The 21,773-nt window shown below is 44.9% G+C and overlaps 1 protein-coding gene across 1 annotated transcript in view; it reads right to left on the bottom strand.

The window, feature by feature from the left end:
* Positions 1–21,773, bottom strand: part of LOC146817820 (uncharacterized) — a 66,817-nt gene that overhangs the window by 17,567 nt on the left and 27,477 nt on the right. The window contains exon 2 of the mRNA XM_085609692.1: positions 865–2,119. Within this exon, the coding sequence (XP_085465818.1) occupies positions 865–2,119 (1,255 nt within the window). The remainder of the gene's footprint in view (positions 1–864; positions 2,120–21,773) is intronic.

Below are 21,773 nucleotides of genomic sequence, written 5' to 3'. Positions count from 1 at the left end.
GAGGTAAAACAACTGTACGCGTACCCAAGACTCCAAGCACCGGGACCGGTGCACGATAAGAGGGGCCGAACTCCTTCTTGTTCTCCACCTTCTCACGGACCAGGTCACCAACTCGAGGTAGCCAGCCGACTACCGGAATCTGGAGCGTAGCTTCGGATGTAGAGGGTACGTGTCCTTTCGCTAGAGTGTCTCTGGCTTCTTGTAGAGTCTGCAATACAGCACAGTGGTCATCTAGGTCAAAAGGGGAGGCTGCTGCCGCCATGTCTAGACCATCAAGGTCCGGGACAAACATTCTTACTCCAAAGAGCATCATGTACGGGGTCCTCCCACCCAGAGACCTTCTAGGGAGATTATTAAGTGCACGTTGTACGTCATACAAGTGGGAGAGCCAGTTCCGGCCTGTACCTAATACCCTCGCTGTCAAAGATTACTTTAGGTCACGGTTCATCCGCTCCACAACACTATTGCCCTCAGGCTGGTATGGAGACGAAACTGTGACTTGGACCCCCAGTTCTCTCATGGCCTCCTTGTACGCCCTTGAGGCGAACGCAGGACCCTGATCAGAATGAAGGGTACCACATGCAAAACTCCCTATAAAGACACGCAAATCCTTGATGACAGTTCTGGCATCAGCACTCCTTTGTGGCCATACCCACAGGAAACGTGTGCACGAATCAACTGCAACCAAGATATATTTGTACGCAGTATCAGAGGTAATAGGACCGCAGTGATCTAAATAAACGCACGCAAGTGGTTGATTAGATATATGCAACTGTGTTTGTGGTGGACGTGCTGCAGAAGAAAGTTTAATCTGTTGGCAAATGTCACAATTAAGAACGTATGGCCGCGCTTGTTTGTACAAACCGTACCACCAGTAACGTTGCTGCAAAAGAGATATAGTAGCCGACACACCGGCATGCGCAGACGCAACACCCTCGTGGGCAGCTGATATCAAAGATGGTCTGCAGTCCGCGTTGGGAATCAATCTGTCACCAACGTCGTTAATCCTCACTAACGGGACGTTATCAGGACTTAAGCGATAATGGTACCGAGAAGGGAAACCCTTCGGAAAGTTTTTCCCGGTCTCGGAAGCAGCAATAGCCGCCAAGATTTCATCATCGATCTTACTTTTTGATCTTGTAACTGCTGCTACTAGATATGTCGCCACTGCTGTTTTTGCTGCCTCGTCAGCCAGACTGTTACCGACAGCATGGACGCCATCTCGTTGGTGACCAAGAGTGTGAATTACATTCACGAGTGGAAGCAGTTCTTTAAGTGCTGTCACTCGAATCCAAAGCGTTTTATGCTTTATTGTGCTACCTTTGGAATCACGAAAATCATTCTGAATCCAAAAATGTAGATTGTTATTGTAAGATTTAACACAATAGAATGAGTCACACACCACGAGAGTGGGGACTCGAAGGTCAGCATACTCCAGTGCAAGCACTAGAGCACGAACTTCAGCCAACTGCGCGGTACAATCACCCAATGTCTGTTTATGCACAGCTTCAGATTGGAACTCTCCATTCACGAAAGTACCCACAACAATTGCGCAGGCAGCTGAATAGGCGTGCTTCGATCCAGTAGCGGGTTGCGCAGACCCATCAGTGTGAATGACACAACGGTACTCCTCAAGTGGGCGCAATGTCGAAGGAGTCGGATGAACGAATTCATAATCCAAAAACTCCTGAGACTGCAACGCCGCGTCAAAGATATATGTGACGTCTTGCGAAGCTAAGGAAGTTGCCCATTGTATCCACCTTGGATGCAAAGCCTTAGAATTTGGTACACTAGCTTTTGTGACTGCCTCGAGGGCAGGGTACGGTGTTACCACCAGCATGTGCTTTCCTTGTGATAGCGCTCGTTCTTTCAGGATCGCCATCTGAACTGCTGTCAGTACTTTTTCGACAGCGGAAAAGCGCAGCTCAGCTGAAGTGTACAGATGAAATTTGTAAGCAATAGGAACGGTGTCGCCTTCATTGAACGTTACGTACGTGAAACCCACTGTGCCTGGTACAATTCTAATGACCAGGTTAGTGTGGTTATCAGCTGTATGCTCTGGCAGCCAGCATGATTTGGTAAAAGTAGTTTGTACCAAGGCATAAAGTGTCTTGATACGCTGGGCATAATCAGGAATGTAGGTACGAATGAAATTCAGAAAACCCAGCAATGATTGCAATTTTTTCAGCGTTGTAGGAGTACAAAGGCGTGCGCACTTCTCTAGGAATTGCGGAGCCAAGCCGCGACCCTCACTGTTGAGTTCGTACCCCAAGAACAACACTGTAAACTCGGCAATGTGGCACTTCGCAAAATTGAATTTGTAACCGAAGTCTGCAAACATAGTTATTATGTTATCCACGCGAGCAAGGTGTGGAAGCAACTCGTCGTCTGTTAGATAGATGTCATCAACATACGAGTATGCATCCGGGTCCATATACTCTAGGAGCGAGACCACTCGAGCAGCAAAGACCCCAGGGCTGTTCTTATAGCCCATAGGAAGCCTTTTAAACTTTCTTTGTTTACCGCCCGAGGTAAAAGCCGTCCACTCACTACTCTGAGGGGACAGGTTATGGCTGTAAAAGCCATTGGAAATGTTAAGTGTGGTTTTAAACCGTTTTCTCACAAGACTATCAACGAGAGCCGAACTGTGAGTATTCTGTACGGCGCACGTCCGGCAGTGAGAGTTTAAGTGCCGGTAATCCAAAACTAGGCGGTACGAACCGTCAGGCTTCGTCACAGTGAATAAAGGATTATTCATAGGTGACACACAAGTTTCAATTACTCCCTGATATTCCAATTGTTCAAGGATAGTCGCGACGTGAGATCTTGCCTCGCGACGCATGGGATATTGGGGTTGAGGCTGGGGATCAGACCGCAACGGAATCGTATGGTCTGGAGAAATTTTATCCCAGACCACTTGATTGCGATACAACGCAGGCGCTTGCACCTGTGCCCACTCCCCGGCCAACCTGTTAGAATGTTCCATAGGCACTGTGTGCCCAAAGGAGGGGAGGATCACTACCTCCCCTCTAGGAGCATCTAAAATGAAAGCCGGAGGCCAATCCTCCTCCGCTAACAGAATGTCATAAGTGGAGGACAAATTATCCCAAAAAACAACTCTAATTCTACGATGTATGTCACCCACTATTTTAAGGATTATGTCAAACATCCGTTCAGGGGGGGCTACGCGAGTATCAGCAGTTTCAACACTCACATATGTATCAGTTGCTGTCACCTCCAGATACGGACGCAGTGCTTGCCGCACTACTGTAACTTCCGCCGCGCTGTCTAACACCGTTAGAGCCCATGTCCGGTTCTGAAGCAGTGTCCGTACCATCTGAGGCATATTTCGCTGTTAGAGCAGCAACTTTCTTTTTCTGAAACGGAGGTCTTTGACGCGCAGCGTCATCCTGCTTGCCTTTTACGTCAGTCTGGCGGGGTTGCTCACGACCTTGAGCACCCCTTCCTCTTCCACGGTCTCCGCCACCGGATTGTGAAGCCGATGTTTCCTGTGAAGAACGAGGAGAGCGTTCAGAAACCTGAAATCTATCAGGTGACTTAATATTAGAACGATCGCGCAAATCATATTTACGTTCAGTAGACGACTGAACTGGCGAAGCAGAACGCGACCTACGTTTCTGTTGCTGTTTTCCCTGTTTTTTGGTTCACCAACTTTCCTTCGGAAACTTGGGCTTCTCGTCTTTTGTAGACGAACTCACCTTAGTCTGCTGTACAACATCAGGAATCTTAACGATGGGTTTCACGCCTAGGGCGCTACGTCCCACCATTCTGTAGGCTTTTGTAATCATTTTTGCAAATTCCCTGGGCCTGTCGGCAGGATCCACAAGTTCCAGCATATTTCCGACTTGGAACTGCATGGCATCTCCTTTTAGGTTCCCCATCACCATGGAACAAACCACATCGAAGCTGTTGACAAGCCTCATTCCCAATTCAATGGCCGCCTCTGCACCATGATTTTCCTGAACTTTTTTGATGACAGAGGGTAGTACAGACATAGACGGAGTGCCATAGCACTTCGAATAGGTCGCAGCAAAGACCTTGCCCCAATTGTTACAATCGACAATATCAGGTACTAGGTATTTCGGCAAAGTAATGGTGAGTATCCTGTGTTTATCCACAGGAGAAGTGTTTGGAAATACGGCTTCCAGTTGATCAAACTTTTCAGCAAGCCAGTAAGGAAATTCATCCTTACTTTGGGGGCGCTTGCCTACAACCGCATGAACCATCACGGGACTAATGACCACGGCTCGGTGTTCATTCGTGTGACCCGCAACAGCAGGTACCCCCACCTGCACGTTGCGAGACACGTACTGCACTAAAGCCCTATGGACCGTAATCAGGGCAGTGTATAATACCCGTAAGTCTGCCACCCCAACCGTCAAGTAGTTGGGGTGGGGTGTAAAACCGGCCAGCACCGGCCAATCAGCCCCTGCAATTGACAAAGGGCCTAGTCTTGGTGGTGCCACCGTATGGGGAAGGGCGCCATTAAACCAAATGGAATGCTGCCAGGCAGAAATAGGTATTTCTAGTGTCCTATACGGAGCATAAGCTGCAGGTACTTGTGTGGCAGTGTAGGTGTGGAACGTATCATCATCCGCATTCACCTCTGGAAAAGTCACCCAAGAGTAAAACAACTCATAAGGGTGTGCTGCGTCAGCAGCTACCACAAAGACCACAGCCAGCCCATCATCAGGCACTCCATACGTCCTCAAATGCTGACGTAGAGGAACCCGACTATGTGCGGCTATATCGACCGCCATTAGGACACACTAAAGAATAACGACAAGTTCTACAGTAGCACTTGGGTTCAGTAAAAACTAATCTTTTTAATTATCAAGCTTGAACGAACCTTTAGTCGAAACTCAGGTAGATTAAGCCGTCACTCCCGTTATCCGGAAACCAGAGTGAGGGCGTTGTGGACTAATAAAAGTACTATTAAGGCGTATCAGACCATAACCACGTTGGGCGCCATGTTGCAGGGATTCTGCTTATGCACAGAACTATGCGCAGGAAATCAGGACCTCAGAGAATTGTGGTGTACCAGAAACTCCCCTCAGAACCAAGAACCCCATATCCGACTAGCTTAGTGTCCCATTCGTTAGCCTAGATCTAGCTAGGCGGTCCCAATGTATAGACAACCCAGAACATGCGACTTAGATATTTCTCAGGAGTGGTGGGAATCCGAAATACCTGTTTGTACTTATTTAGTAGTCTACAACAGAATAATACAGACACGGCAAAGTTTAAAGAGTTTATTTTCTAAACCTCGCGTCCTAAGATGCAGTACTTTGGCTAACACTAGCAGACAAATGGTTAAGATCAGAACCATCAGCATTGTTACAACACCATACACAATGAAAGGAGCAATCATAATAATAATGACAGTGGTAAACAGCCACACTCCTTTCTCTAGTAACTAATAAGTTTATTATACTAATAGAATGTCTCTTAGGCTAACAGGGGGAACCCCATACCGTATAGATCAGCTTAGTAGAATCACATCACAGGATCAGCTAGGCTCTCTCATGCATCAGCTCTTCTGTTCGAATGAATCTAAAACATTCTGTCCTGCCATATTAAAAGCACTTGTCCTTCAGATATTGGCAGCTGCATGTATGATATGTCTAAAAAGTGGTACGATCAATCTGAACACAACACTCTGCACCGTCTAGTGTCCTAGACTTGTTCTTTACATGATGTACAGACGAAGGTCGTAGCACAGTGTTAAGAATGTTAAACAACAAACTGTTATCCTGTAAGGCAAAGTCGAGTAAGCATTTCTAAAATGAATAACATATAACAACAGTGTCGCGTGCAAAGCAGCAGAAACGGCAAGCTGGCTTTCTAACAGTTGGCTCGGTTATGCTAACTTAGTGTTGTAAATAGGGAGTGGCTAACCCACACTACAGGATATGCACTTGGATTGGATGATGACGCCCCTCGGAGCCCCAAACACAGAGGCCCAGAGGCAGTTCAATGTGGCCCACAAACGCACCAGGGGCATCGTGGAACGCACATTTGGCATGTTGAAGTCATGTTTCAGGTGCCTGGATGTCACAGGTGGAAGGCTCCTGTACAGCCCTGACATCGTGTGCAAGATGATCGTTGCATGTTGTGTGTTGCACAACATATGTGTACGCAGCAAGGTACCATGGATACCAGTTCCAGAGGCACCGGACAATGATGATGAAGAAGAGGCAGGTGGACCACACCCCACTGCAGCCTCAGCAGGAATAGCCCGTAGCAACACAATCATTGCAAATTTCTTCTGATGAACACGTCACATTGTGACAGTCCTTGGCACTCATGGGACAGTACATGATAACCACTGGCACAGGATGTGCAAATAAATGCATTCCAAAATAACATTCCCAAAGTGCATGTCACTCATCTGTGCGGGCACATCACTCAGACAGGTGTGAGTGCGATATGTGTTGATGACGATTTTATGATGTGTTTATAGATGGTGGGTGTGTCACCTCTGTGCAGAGGGGCTGTTTGGGGTATCACGTATTCGAAATGCCAGTTCTGTGTGTCACAGTTAGTAGGGTATCCCACTCTTCGGCGTTTCACGTCATTCCATGTTGGCTGCCATTTGTGACCTACAGGTGAAAACAGGCCTCCTTTTGGGGTCAGTTATATACCACCATGATGCAGGGATGCCCCCTGTGACACAAGTCCCACAACATGGGCAACATGTACATAAGCGGGAGTCACTGCCCCTACATTCGTCCACGCTTCATTGTTGATTGATCATGGCAATGACACGTCTGTGTGCAGGGGGGGTTGCTTGTCCCTCTGTAATGTGAAGGGGAGATGCGATTTCACTGTGTGTTCCATGCATGTGTCTGCATTGGCGCAGTTTACATGCAGACTGCATTTCAATGTACATTGTGACTGTGTGGAGATGCCTATGTGACGGGGACAATAGTCATTTGTCCTACGTCACGGATGTGGGTTTGTGCTCGTACTTTGTCATCTCACCGTTTTTGTACTCTGCTTTTATGGTGTCATTTCCCGCATGACGCGTGGGACTTATAGGCCTCTCGCTGATTATCGATGATTTTTGTTTCGCGATTGGCCTCATCGCAGCTTTTCTTGCGTTCATGTTTCGCATTTTTGCAGCGTCGCATTGGTTTTCACGCGGTCATTTGACGCGTTGTGGTGGGTCTATCGCTTGGTGCCACCGTGTTCAGAATGCCACTGTTATTTTTCCGCAATAGACTGCGATGTGAAGAGTTGTGTTAAGCTACTTTTGCGGTAGTTATCACAAGTTCTTGAGAATATCCCCCTAACTTTCAGCCAGCTTTGGTGTAATCCCAATCAGCCATTTTTTTCTGAATCTAAGAGCAAATTTTTCCTACAGGAATTAACATGGGAAATCAATCCTTAAATTGATGGCACAATAAGTGTTGCAGGCCCACTAACTAGTAGCATTTAATTTACAGAACCTCAGTATATGGTATATTGCCGTATAGGGATGTATAAGTAAATTAACAATGCCAATCAAGTGCAAGCCAATATTACCTTGGTTAGGGGAGTTAGCAGAGGTATTTTAGCACTGGTTAGCAGTGGTAAAGTGCACAGAGTCCTAAGGCCAACAAAAACGAATTCACCAAAAAGTAGGAGGTGTGAATGCAAATGGTTTGGGTGTGGCCCGGCAGAGATGGCTGAGTCTAAACATGTTCTATTCGTTCCATTGGCTAGGAGCCTTTAAGGAATGTGGGGTATTTGTGGCCACATGGCCTACTCTTAATGAGGGATGGATTAGGGGTCTCTCGTTATCTTTACCTACAATCTGAAGATTGATTAAGCCGCCCTTGAATAATGAAATTGGCCTCCCATAACTTGGTTGCAGAGAATGACATGCAATAAAATTAATCTTTTTAAAGGTTTTATAGAGAAGACATTGGTGCTACAACTACATTTATATTGACAATAGGAGGGAAGAGAACAGCACAAAATATGATGTCAAAGGGAGCATTTGTTTTCCCATTTCTCTGTGCCTACAACAAGGCAGCTCAACTGACAACATTTGTGGATCCTAGGTCTCAATTGATGAGGTGACAATGGTCTTAGAATGAAGAGTGTTTGATTACCCATTATTAAATCAGAGATTCTACAGGCTCCCAAAAATAAATCACAAAGAAAGTTTTCACAAACCCACTGTCAAAGGTGAAGTGGGATGTCTGGATTGGTTTCCAGGACCATAACCCCTCTCAAGATTGCCATTCCAATTAAGCTTTCTGGAAGGTTCTTCCTTTATGTTTTTTAAAGTAAGAACAACTAAATTAAGTTCAAATGGTGATGGGATGCTGGTATTGAGGCAGAATGTTTTTCACACGGGCAAAGTGATGATGTTTGAGGATGGGAGGGAGGAGGTGTAGGAAGCTAGGTCCTCATTTAGCAGAAAGTGCCGCAGCACGACAACGCAAGCTCTGGCTGTGCCACGCTACAGCACTTTCAAAGCACAGGGATGTGTCATATCTACAAGGATGTGACGGATCCCTCTGCTCTCCCCTGAGCTGGTTCACAATTAGCTGCCATGTGCCGATGCAGGCACTCTTGCACCATGGTGCAAGGATGCCTGCGTCTTGGGGATGATTGTTTATGTGCAGGAAGGTGTCCCTTCCTGCACATAAACAATCTGAAATGGTGTTTTTCAACTTCTATGTGTGCTGCATTAGCACACATAGAACTTGCAAAACATCATTTTTTTCATGATTGTTTATGTGCAGCAAGGGACACCTTTCTGCACATAAACAATCATGCAGCACGAATAGAAAGAGGAACAAATCGAGGAGAAATTAATACATTTCTCCTCGTTGCACCGCCTTCCCTGGCGGGGTGTAGCATTCTGACGCATTTCCAGGTTTACGAATTCTCGTAAATCTGGAAATGTGTTCGGTTCCATGGGTGCTGGGTGGTAACACGCACAATAACACCCATGGAACGCCCCTTTCACGCAAAGTGCTGCTTGAGAAGGGGCCATATTTACGAGGACACATGAAAATCCGTGCAGGGTGGCTTTTCGTGCCCTTGTAAATATGGGGCAGCAAAAATGTGCCACCGGTGCAACACTAAAAGTGACGCATCAGCAACGCAAGGGGCTTGTAAATAAGTCCCCATGTTCTGTATATAAGAGGTATGCTCTGTAAAGAGTTCAGGCATCCCTTATAAGGGGACAGGGGCTTGCTTTAACAATCCCAAGGTGCTCTATTTGTGGTAGTGGGGTTGAGCAGCCTTAGGCTTATTAGAGGGGAGTGATAGGCATTTGTTGCATACACAGAGTCAATACATTATACATACACTCAAGCAGGAGATCCACACCAATTTAGAAAAAAAATGTATTTCAATGCTAAGAACTTCGTAATTGGGTAAGTACTTCTCAAAATATTACTTTTACAGTTTGTAGCAATGTTAGCAAACAGTGCGCTTTTATATGGATAGACCTTTCCTATGGAGAGAAGAACATTGACTGCATACAGGTATTTGTGATAGGATTTAGAGGGACCCTTTTAAGTTGTGGTGCGTTAGGTGGCCAAGGTCCCAAGTTGCACCAGCAGTTTGGTTTTACCTGTCCTGGTGTGTCCGGATGCAAAGGTGCTGGACGAGCTTGTAGCCTGGTGCGCTACACTGTTGGCAAAGGAGGGGGCCACCCAGAAATAGGCTGCAAATAGGGACTTGGCGACAAGTCCGGGAGTTCCTAACAGGGGGCCCAGTTTGTGAGGGACCTGGGAGCAGGGGGGAGAAGTCGGTGATCACGGACCTGGGCCGGGGAACTCAGGACTGCAGAGCGTTTTGATCAACTGGCCCTCGTTCACGGTTCTCGGTCAGGACCAGAAAAGGGGGACAAAACAGGACATCTGGGCCACTCTCGGTGCTAGCCTCTGCCGAGCTTATGTCTCTTGTTGGCTGGTCAGTCTTCGGATTGTTGTAGTCCGGATTGGACTCTAAGCAAGCATTGTTCATGCCAAGGGATCTGGTTATTGGTGCAGGGAGGCTTGTAGGAGTCATGGCGTCTCTAAACTTGGTAAGGTGACATATCTCACCTCTTTGTGTATGCTGACCTCCTCCTAGGTGGCTACTGCGTTGGTTGTCCCAGTGGCCAGCAGCTTCTTTGAACTGGATGTCGCAGTCAGTGCCTGCAGGATGCAGGAGAGACTCCTTCACTCCAAGTGAGATGTTGGCTGGTTATAGAAGTGCTGGCAAACCCTCCAAGGCTTTTAAAGGATGCACAGCTGCGGGACAATTCAGGTATTTGCAATTGTCAAGTCTGGAGCAGGCAGCCCGGGTCTGGCACCAAAGGTCCACAGCAGTCTTCAGTTCTCTCTTTGATCAGCTTTTCAGTGTCATTTTCTTCTGTAGTCAGTTGAATCTAAAGTTCTGGCATCAGGGGGCTACCTAGATTTTCAATATAGGGCATTAGGGGGGGTGTAGAGTAGTAGCAAATGGGCTACTTACCCTTAGGGTCACTATGCCCCCATATGGCCACTTCCTGTGGGAAGTGGGCATAACCCTATCCCAGTGTTCCTAATTCTGCCATCACCAAGAGGGTGGAATTTTCCTAGAGTGGGTCACATCAGGTAGCTCACCTGTCCTGAGGGTGCTCCACTTCTCCTAGCATAACTAATTTCCCGCCTGTTCCCACCTGTTCTGGTACCAAATGGGCCTCAGGGCAGGGGGTGGCATATCCCAGGTCTGGGGGAAATCATGTGTGATTTAAACTGTGCTTTTACTATTTACTGTTACCGCTGTGACATTCTCAGGATCTTGTCTTCTAATTAGCCGCTTCACCCGCTCACTTCCCAGTCCACCGCAGCTGCTTGTGCTGATTGTGTGGAGGGAGCTACGGGCTGAAGAGAGGATAGGCAGTAAATCCTCACTTCCGGTAGGACACATTAGGCGGGCATTTTTGTGAGAAGACGCTCTAGTCTTCTGCACTTGAGAACTGATCCTGCCTATTTCAGGATCAGATGGTGCCAACGCGCAGCAGATGAGCGTAGCGGATGAGCGCAGCGGGCACGCCAGCGGGTGCGCCAGCGGCGCGCCAAAGGCAAGCCCGTCTGCGCCCATCCGTGCCAGACCGTCACCAGGAACCAGAAACCCTGCCCAACTTCCACCAGATACTATATCCAGACTCTCCTACACGTCCTCACAACTTCGACGGTTGAGGCAGGGTGTGATGCTATGCTCTCATGGTGGTACGCTTAACAATCTTGAAGGTCCGTTTGCCTGTTTGGATTGCCACTATATCTGCGGTGATATTACACCCAACACACGTGGCTTTCACCGGGATAGTGTGACAGGGTAGATGGTGAGATTCTCAGCTCAGCCGGATTTAACACTATGAACCAGTTGCGTACCTGGAAGGGGTTGTTAGCAAACGTACGATCTTCACCGAAACATGCCACTAAACTCTGGGACTTGGTTAGTTCAGAATCTCCGGACCTAGGCTTCTTAACAGAGACCTGGCTAAAATTGACCTCCACGCCTGATATCTCCCTTGCCCTCCCTGAGAACTACCGAATTCTCAGACTTGATAGAGTAGGGAAAGTGGGTGGTGGAGTTGCCATTATCTTTAAAAAGGCGCTGAAAGTTACAATTGCTGACTCCGTTTCGGATAGCCTGATGGAAATGTGTATTTTAAAAATTGAGCTATCTTCACAGGAAATTTTAAAAGGCGCGCTTATTTATCGCCCTCCGGGGCCACTTAATGATTTTAATTTAAAATTAATTGAGAAAATCACCACTCACATTGTTACCTTTAATCACTTTTTGCTGTTAGGGGATTTCAATATCCACAGCTAGGATAAAGAGAACAATGAGACTACTAGCTTCTTAGCTGATATGGCCACCCTGGGACTGGGAAAGATTAATACTGGTCCCTCACATTTGGCCGGCCACACGCTGGATATTATATTCACTAATTCCCCTCTTATAAGCGCTTAACCCCCTGCCCACTTACGTGGTCGGATCATTCCATGATCCCTTTCCTGATCACTAGCTGCATCAGACAGAAATTGGCTGAAGGCGCTCAGACTGTCCCTCAAAGGCGATGACAAAGAGTCACGTATGACTCTTTTAGCAAATTATATACGCCCATGTAATTCAAGTAACACATGGACAGTACAATGAAGCTGAGGGTCTTTAATGACAATGTTAGCACAATAATCGACACGCTGGCCCCTTTGAAACACTGTATGAACAAATCTAGAAAAAAAATGAGAAATGGTACACTGTAGAGTTACGCAGGGAAAAATCCAGATGTAAGGTGCTGGAAAAAAGATGGAATTATATAAAGTTCTTAAGTCTTTCACTAAACCCACAGCCTGTGCCCTACAGATCACCCCCTATCAGATCCCACTGACCTGGGTTCTCAAGTAGTTGAGGAATTAAATGTGGGCCTGGATTGTTTCAAAGCTATCCAGATCTCTCAGGTGGAAGCCATGCTTAGTACGGCGAAATCGGGCTCCCCCCTAGATGTTATGCCAGCATACAAATATGCCCTGCTTGCCCCTCTTCTAGCCGCCCCTATCACGGAGATTCTGAATACCTCCTTATGTGAAGGTATTTTACCGTTTGAATGGAAATCCGCTCAAGCGATTCCTATTAAGAAAAAAGATCAGCTATATGATGACACGCTCTCGAACTAACGTTCTGTTTCGCTCCTCCCGCTGATGAGTAAAATGGTGGAGAGCTATGTCAACACTCAGCTAATTAACTACCTTGATAACCACACTATTTTGGATCCTTCACAATCTGGGTTTAGACCCAACCATTCCACAGAGACAACCCTTATTGGCGTTATGGATCATATCAAAAGGGGTTTGGATGGTAGTAAAGCAGTAATACTGGTCTTATTGGATCTGACAGCAGCCTTCGATACGGTCCCTCATCAGAAACTGATTTTTCAACTGTGAGAGGCCGGGCTACAGAGACAGGCACTCAACTGGCTCATCAGTTTCCTCGACCAGAGCACTCATACCATCAACTTGGGTCCTTTCCGTTCCCAAACCATGAAACTTACTAAGGGGGTGCCTCAGGGCTCTTATCTAAGCCCGACTTTGTTTAATATCTATGCAGCCCCCCTTGCCAAGGTTATCAGGGAGCATGGTTTTACTCCTTTCTCTTACGCTGATGATATCCAGCTGCTTTTGACCTTTGATAAGGACTCAGAGGATTTTGAGCAGCGTTTTGCCTAGGGTATGTTAGCTATATCCGAATGGATGATGGACCATTGTCTTCAGTTAAATGCGTCTAAGACGAAAATCTTGTTGTTTGGCACAGCTCAGACCGTCTGGTCCCCTAGGTGGTGGCCTGCTACATTAGGTCCAACCTCAGTGGCAAAAAACTTGGGGGTTCGCGTAAATGTTATGCTATCCATGAAGGACCAAGTTATGACTACGGCGGGGACCTGTTACCATACCTTAAGCCTCCTGTGAAGAGTGTTTCGCTGGTTGCCACTCTCTGTGCGAAGAACCTTGATTCAGGCATTGATTATTGGTCGCTTGGACTACTGCAATGCTCTGCTGGCATCCGCTAATGAGTCCCTTCTCAGCAGACTGCAGATTGTTCAAAATGTGGCCGGTCGCCTGGCCCTAGAAAAACCTCCTCGTACCTCGGTAGGACCTTTATTAAAACAGCTTCACTGGCTCCCTATCCGCCAGAGAATTAATTTCAAGCTTGGTTGTCTCACCCATAAAGCTCTCTATGGCACGAGCCCCAGCTACCTGGCGGATAAATTCAAAGTCTATTGTGCGAATCGTCATCTTAATGGAAAAGGCTGTTAGTGGTTCCCCGGTTTAAGAAGCTTAGGACTGGCGGCAAAACTGTTGTCCATCTGGCCTCGAAATTTTGGAACACCCTACCTGTGGACCTACGCAAATGCTCCAATCTTTTGCGCTTTAGGAAACCCCTGAAAACGGCATTATTCAGAGTGTAATTTCTATCTGCACATGTTTGTCTGACTTTCCCGTTAAGATAGCGCAGAGATACCCCTCCAGGGGTGATTCCTGAGCTTTATAAATCCGATACATACATACATACATACATACATACAAATCAAAGGCAGTAGAGGCTTTGAAGCCTCTGGTCTTAGTTTGCTGATATACTTGCCATCCTGTTGGAGGAGGTGTAAACACCTCCTACCAGAGCAGGCATTATTCCTTACCTCTGAAAGTGGGGCTATCACCTCCTAGTGGGTCAGAAGCACGTTTGTGGTGGCAGGCTGGTCTGTTACAGTCAGCTATCACACTAGAAGACTGGTAAGGTTCAGGGGGTGCCTCTAAGATACCCTCTGGATGCATACATTAATAAATCCATCACTAGAATCAGTGTGAGTTTATTAATACAGGGTGGTCAACAACCTTTGGTTTCAGTGAAGCCATCATGTATCTGGGAAACTCGTAATCACCAGTGCCCAGTACATATACTTAAGACGGCTTCCCTGTTCACTTGCAATGTTTAAGAATGGACTTAGACATCAGAGAGGATATCTGCTCATGCAGATATGTCCACACATGTAATCAGGGGCGGTTTCTTCAGGGTGAGAAAAGAGCGTCTCCCCACACCCCACTTACCGCTACCATGAGCCACGGCATTTTGAATTTAAAGTTACTACTTATTGTTATTTTTGTTTCCTCTGCGCAGTTCACAGCACTGCTTGGGGCGGGTTTCTGATGCGGGGCGGGCCAATCCAATTCTATTAATTGGCAGGCAGAAAGGCTGCATAATAATGGCTGGTAATAATGGCTGGTGCCATGATATGAAGTATGCATGTCAGGTTGGACAGGCCTCTTACGGTGCCCAGCCTGACATGCACACTTCAGGCAGTTGAACTTGCTTTGCATTAGAAACCCAGTGGGAGCTCATTCCAGTCCCCCAGTCTTCTTTGGAGTGCTGGGTTCACTGTCCCAACCAATCCTGGCTGACCTGTTCCACAGGCAAGAGAACGAGAGAAATATAGAAGATGACCAACCAAAGTATGGCTTTATTTTGAAGCTGCATAGTCATTGGCCATGTTCTATTCAAAGATGATGCAATAGGCTTTCCCTCGCACACAGCACCGCTGGAGAACTGGGTGAGCCCCTCACACCAGACAAGGAACAGCTTGAGATTTCTGAAGGACTCGGTCACTCCATCTGCTGAAAGCCCAGAGAGTGATTTGCTGTGGAATCTTCTTCTGTTATCTACAGGGCAACCACTTTCATTGAGAAATGCCCTCATACATCCAGAGTATGGAAAGGACGGGAAAAAGGTGTCTGAAATCACACGTTTTGGCCAGTGACTGCACTGTGCTTGACGATATAGGAAGAGAAGTCACCTACTTCCAAAGTATGTGATCGGAGGCCCTACATGAGAGGTGCATACCAGGCCTGGCGGGTGTTCTTTTGGGCAGTGACGCTCTTTCCCACATTAAATGTAATACTGCACTGTAATACTAGTTAAACAAAAAAATGCACCTTGATCCGTCACACTAATAGACCTGATTTTATGAGTTGTTATTTGGTGAGTATGTCAGCAGTTTTTATACAGGGCAGCACTTGCTGCAAAAAGTGTATTTTAAAGAGATGATGTGGCATTATCGACAGAGCTACCAACTTTGAGACTGGGAACCACGGTTCGCGTCTTGGCGTCAGCTCATCATCCTGTGATTCTCGGCTTATAACTTAATCTCCTCGTGCCTACAAAAATATAAATGTGTCTTTGTGTAAAGTAACTGGTCCTCGTGTAAAGTGCTTTGGGTCAAGTTCGCACTATATAAAACTGAAAACAAAATTATGAAATCCTTGAATTGAAAGAAACTTTAACATTTTAATGAGTAATGGAAAGATCTGCTTTGTTTACCACTCTTGACACTGGCATCACCTGGCGGTGTGCAGAAGGGGTGTGTGGTATCTTAGGTTACAGAACCTGCAGAATATGAGGTTCTGTAACATTGTGATGATGTGCTGTTCAGAAACCAGCACATCATCACTGGAATGTATAGGATGGAATTGTGTGGGGTCAGTTGAAGGAAGACTGCTTTGGAGCTGCACCTCTCACTGGCTGTGGATTGGGTCTATATGCCTTTATACTTAGTTAAAGAAGTTCAACTTTGCAACATGAAGGTGCTGGAGCAGAGTTTTCATTTAGAAAATTCAGGGGCTTTTGAAGCTCTAGTATGTCTATGTGTTTTATTAATTATTAATAAATAACAAATTAATTATTTGTCTTGTGCAAGTGTGTTTTTATTAATCAATCCGTTTGTCTTAACATAAGAGAAAGTTACACGAGGGTTAGCATGTGTGTGCTGTTTCTGTTTTCTAAAAAATAACGTGCAAGTTTTCATGTTTAAACGTTGCTGTGTGCTGTTTATTTTGAGCACAAAACGCTGTCTGAATTAATGCTTTTTTATGTCGCAAAAGCTAGATAAATGCATACACATAAGGGTATTAGTGGGGTTAACACTGTTTAATCATTATGCTGTAGTAACGTTTATTTTGTCTCTTTAATTAAAGATGGTCTATTGTGGCCTATGGAGATTGTATTAAGATGGCTGAATTTTGAAGCCTGGCCTCGAGTGAATATGTGAGAGACGTGACGAGGGAGACCCCTGCTGGAAATGGTCTTGAAGTTGACTGACCATGGTCCTTCTATGAAACTTTCCATGAGGACAGCAGCAGTTTTTGGGAGTTCTCCAAGAGAAGTGAAAGTGTCCTTGGCAATCTCGAAAGACAAAGGGGCCTTAGAGGAAAACTCTGAACTGTGGCTCGATAGCCGAGGAGAAGCCGGATTAAATGTGATACATGTTTTATTTTCTTGGTTCCTGTTCCGTAGTCTTCGCTATGTGTATTTTTCCTGAGCGGAGGTTCACAAATGTTGCAATATTGCATCCTTTCCTTCTCGCTCTGCTCAGTGATTCAGTGTATTTTGCAAACTTGATGAGTGTTTCCATTGTAATTTTTACTATAAAAATTGTTAGCCTAGGGAGGGCTTTGCCACTTGCCATTTTACCTTTGCTGCGGGAGATTGCGTTGCTGAGGATCGTGCTGAGGACTTCGTCTTGAAAGACTTTACCGAGAGACTTGTCCTGACCCGTTCTGACACTTAGTTAGAATAGGTAACTATGAGAAATGATTTATTCTGATTGATTTTAACTTTGACTAATTTTAGATAAAGCAATATAATTTTAAACATGGTGTTGAATTTTCTTTCTTGTCAATTATTGGGTTTATATTTTTGATCATTATTGTATATGTTGTGTAAATTATGTTATTGATTAGGACAGTCACTAAACCAGATCTGATCGACCTGATATTGATGCAGGATGTTTAGGTGTTTTCTTTCCACAGGTTTATTGCTGGTAGAGTATTTGAGCGTATGTTAGTGAAATGGGCCCCAGCGTATGATGAATGTATGTGCGTGTAACTGTGTGATTACTCTATCCGTGGTAGTGGGCATATTTTAGATACCCTGATCTCTATCAATTTCCTGGTAGCAGAGGATGGTTTTAGATGGTTGTCTTGATCTGATAAGATTGCTTGTACATTGGCTTATTGATTATTGATTTTATTTTGTCAATATTGGTATATGTACTAATATTATATGTTGAAGTCGTCATGTTGAGTTATATGTAGTGCTTCTGGAAATTGGAAGCTGTTGTAGCAGTTCCGTAGTAGGGCAGAGGGAAGTATATGCTGCTCTCGGGAAAGACGGGATTGTAAGGAATAACGTGTGACAATTGAAGTTGCGCGTTCACATTGTCTGGGTTCGGAATCAGTGACATTGTCGTATGTTACTATTAGATATTTCTGGTATGTAAGGAGTGTGTATCGTAGTGAAGGTTATCTTTGAAACTCTGGTCTTAAGTCCCAGGGATCCGTAAGGATTTCCGTTAAAGCTTATCGCGGGAGGAGTAATAGGTATTCTCTGAGCTTGTTTGAGGAACTGGGCGAAGTTGCTTAGTTAATGTATGTTATAATTCTGTAGTGGGACAGATTGTGCGCTGCTTCCCGAGAACAGGATTCTGTGTGCATGTACTATATTTTCGTACATGAATGTGCGTGAATGTTTGTACATTTAATTGATTGTAAGACTCTTTGGACAAGTCCTAGAGGAAACAGTTAATGAATGTATGTTAGAAGGGCAGAGTAGAAGAAGTGCTACTGTGTCAATGAAAGGTTTCTTATGAAAATAGACTCTCTTTTACTATTCTGTGGTTAGCGCAGCAGACAATGGAGATGTTTTTATGTTGTAACTAATAGATTTTGTAGAAATCTTGACACGAAGTCTACTGAAAGATTTTGTAAAGGAGGGGTAGACGAGTGACAGAAGACAGGAGACAAGCGACTGCAGCGACTGTTGACGTCAGAAAGTCCGCGCTCTGATTGGATAGTGGATCAGAATAGGGTTCGCGCTAGGATTGGTGCGTTAGTGTGAGTCGCGCAGGGATTGGAAGAGCTGTTTAGTGACGTAGACGCTCCAGGATTGGTGCGTTAGTGTGAGTCGCGCTGCTATTGGTTGAGAAGCTCGTATTGTATATTTATAATACGGAGAGAGTAGAGAGTTTGGTAAGCGCTAAAATGTATTATCAAGAGGAGAAAAAGAAAAAAACATTCTTTGGGAAAGTTAAAAAGTGGTTTACCAAGGATAAAGAGGTTAAAACGAGAGAGGGTGAGTTGCTACCTCCAGCGAAAACACCTGCATCCTTCATGGTTGCAAAATATGGATTACATACCTGTATATGGTTGCAGAATTGGGTTAGGTATACTAAAGAAGATGGTGTTCTAGCATTTCCAGAACATGGTTCATTTAATTTGGCCGTGTTGAGAAATTTACGGGAAAAGATGGTACGTTTGGACCCAAAGCCGAGACCTACGCAGTTCGAGGCTTTAGTGGAATGGGAAGAGGAAGTTCATGAGCGAGAAAAGCAAAGATCTGGAGGGTATTACAGGAACATGTTTGGGAGGAGACATGATCGTGAAACACATCATGATCGGATGAAAAGATGGCGAGATGTTAATATGTCAGAGGGATTATATCCTATGAGAACAATTGAAGAGGGAGCAGTTGGAGTTAATGAATATGATGATGAGGTCTTAAATGACATGATTTACAAGAGACCACCCCCATATAGACCAGAACCAGATGAGAGTACACCAGTTGTTTCTCCGATAAGAGATACAGTCTGTATTATTGAAAAAGAAAAAGTGACACCTGAATCAAGAAGTAATAGTTCTTTCAGGGAGAGAGAGATTCGAAGTAGTGAGGAAAATGCCAGAAAATTAGCAAAAACGACAACAGAACTGACTGAGAAAATTAGGGAGTTAACGAAGAATCTGGAAGCTGTTACGGTGCCTGTAACAATAGGTCCGGTTATGCCTGTGTTTGACAAACAGAGAGTAGGTGAGAATGGATTAGTGATTCCATATGTTGGGAATAATCTGACAAATTCAGTTGGTCCTTCAGGAGATTCAGATAAAAGAGCAGAAAGAAGTGACCTGAGACAAACAAGACATGATACATGTAGTGAACTATTGGATACTAGTGAACCTGGTTGTTCAGGGATGCCAATTTTAGAACCGCAGAAAAGAGTGGTTCCAGTGAGGAAAACTGCTGAAATAACAGTTGATGATTTGAATGATTGGATGAAGGTTCTTCAGAAAAAGGATAAGGATTCACAAGTTATTGATGTGGCTAGGTTACGTATAGAATTAGAAGAGCTTGTGACAGGAACAGTTCCAATAGAAATACTGAAGAGTCATCATGATGGTGAGCTGTTGTTTATGTGCAAAAGTGTTACCTGGAGAGCAAGGAATACACATGACAGGCTAAGAGCAATAGCAAATGAACAAGGAGTTGACATTGATAAAGTGAAAGCTTTACAGAGAACTTACAGAATGGATTTTACAGAGAAGGACATTGAAAATTTGAATGCTTCTGGTAGAACAGGACAGATTAAAGAAATGGTGGCATTACTGCGAAGATGGGGTGATGTTGAAAAGTGGAAGGATAGGTGGTATAAGAAAAGAGAGGAATCTGTAGATAGAACAACTTATTCGGCATTTCCAGTGAGAGAAAAAGAGAAACCAGTGGATAATTATCCTATGAGAGAAATACCTGGAGGAGGATATGTACATGTTCCATGGACCAGACAGGATATTTTATCATTTACGAATGATTTCCCTCGATTGAGAGAAAAGCCTGTCGAGTGGTATAGGCAGGTAGACAGGTTTGTGAAATTGTCAAAAGTGCTGTGGGTTGACCTGAATAGTCTGTTTGATATAATTGTTCCAGCAGACTTGTGGACTGAGTGTAAAATAGTTGTGAGTTGGCCTACTGAGGAGTATCCAAGAGATCCAAGAACAGGGGCACCAGATCCAGAAGTAATGAGGAAGTATGATCAGGTGATGGTATACCTGAAGAGTAAAGTTCCTCCAAAAGAGACAGACTGGGTTAAGATAGATCGAACACAACAGGAAGCAAAAGAATCAGTTCATGCTTTTTACGAGAGGCTGATACTGGCTTTTAAACAATTCAGTGGAGACGAACACCTGGGTGACAAAGATTTGAGTCACTTTGTATACAGATTTGTATATGGTTTAAGACCTGAAATTGGTGAGAGAATTCGTGAACACACAGTGGATTGGCAGAGTAAAACAGTAGATGAGATTCTGAGACATGCAAAATACTTCAGCGATGAAATTGAAGCAAAACAAAGAAAGCTGAAAGAGAAAGCAATGTGGGCACAAGTGAAAGTTGCAGAAAGACAGGAAGCACAGTTAGTGGAACAGGCGAATAATCCAGGGAATAATGCAGGAAATAGACCCAGATATGCAGGAAAAGGGAAAGGAAGTCTTGAGGAAGCAAAGAAAAAGTTCCCTTGTCACAACTGTGGCCAGCTGGGACATTGGAGATCTGAATGTCCTAATCCACCATTAGTGAGTAATGAGAGTAAACCTTTAAATCAACAGGTGCAGAACCAGAACAAAGGGAATAATCAACAGCAACAACAGAAAGTTGTGAGACAGCAGAGTCAAGAGCCAAAACCGCCCTTGCCGCAGAATAGAGGGGTACAAAAGTATAATCAGGATTCAGGATTCTACAATGATTAGCAGGTAAACAAACCAAGACGTTCTAACAAAGTACAGCAGTACTTGTTAAAGAGTGAAGGGAGTGAGTCTGAGGGTGATTATTGACGGTGCCGAAGAGAGGAGGAAGAGTGCATACTTGGTGCAACTCTAGAAATAGACCAGGCAGGACCATTTGTGGATGGGAAAATAAATGAGGAGAGTGTTACTTTTTTGGTAGACATAGGTGCGACAAGATCAACTGTCAGGTCAACAGATGTTAAAAATCTTCCTCTCTCGGATGAAGCAATCCAAGTAGTTGGTGTAGCCAATACACAAATCAGAACACGTCTTACTGAACTAGTAAGAGTACAGATAGGGAAATTTTCAGACATGCACAGATTTATTGTCTGTGACACAAGTCCAGTGAACCTGTTGGGTAGGGACTTATTGTGTAAGATGAATTGCACAATTTTTTGTACACCAGATGGAATAGCTTTTGAGACACCAGATGATGATGTTTTCTACCGAATGACTCTAGAAAATAGAGAAAGTGAGTTAATTGGTGCATTTGCTGTGTTTAATCCGGAGGATTTGCCTCAAGAGCTGAGAGACACAGTGAAAAGAGCAGTTTGGGATTTTACAGGAGAGGATGTGGGATTGATGAATAATGTAGATCCAGTGAAAATTGCAGTGAAA

Source organism: Triturus cristatus, chromosome 6, assembly GCF_964204655.1.
Source record: "Triturus cristatus chromosome 6, aTriCri1.1, whole genome shotgun sequence".
In the NCBI taxonomy this organism is placed as follows: domain Eukaryota; kingdom Metazoa; phylum Chordata; class Amphibia; order Caudata; family Salamandridae; genus Triturus; species Triturus cristatus.
Note: the sequence above shows the minus strand (reverse complement) of the source record. Positions and strands in the feature narration are given on the sequence as shown.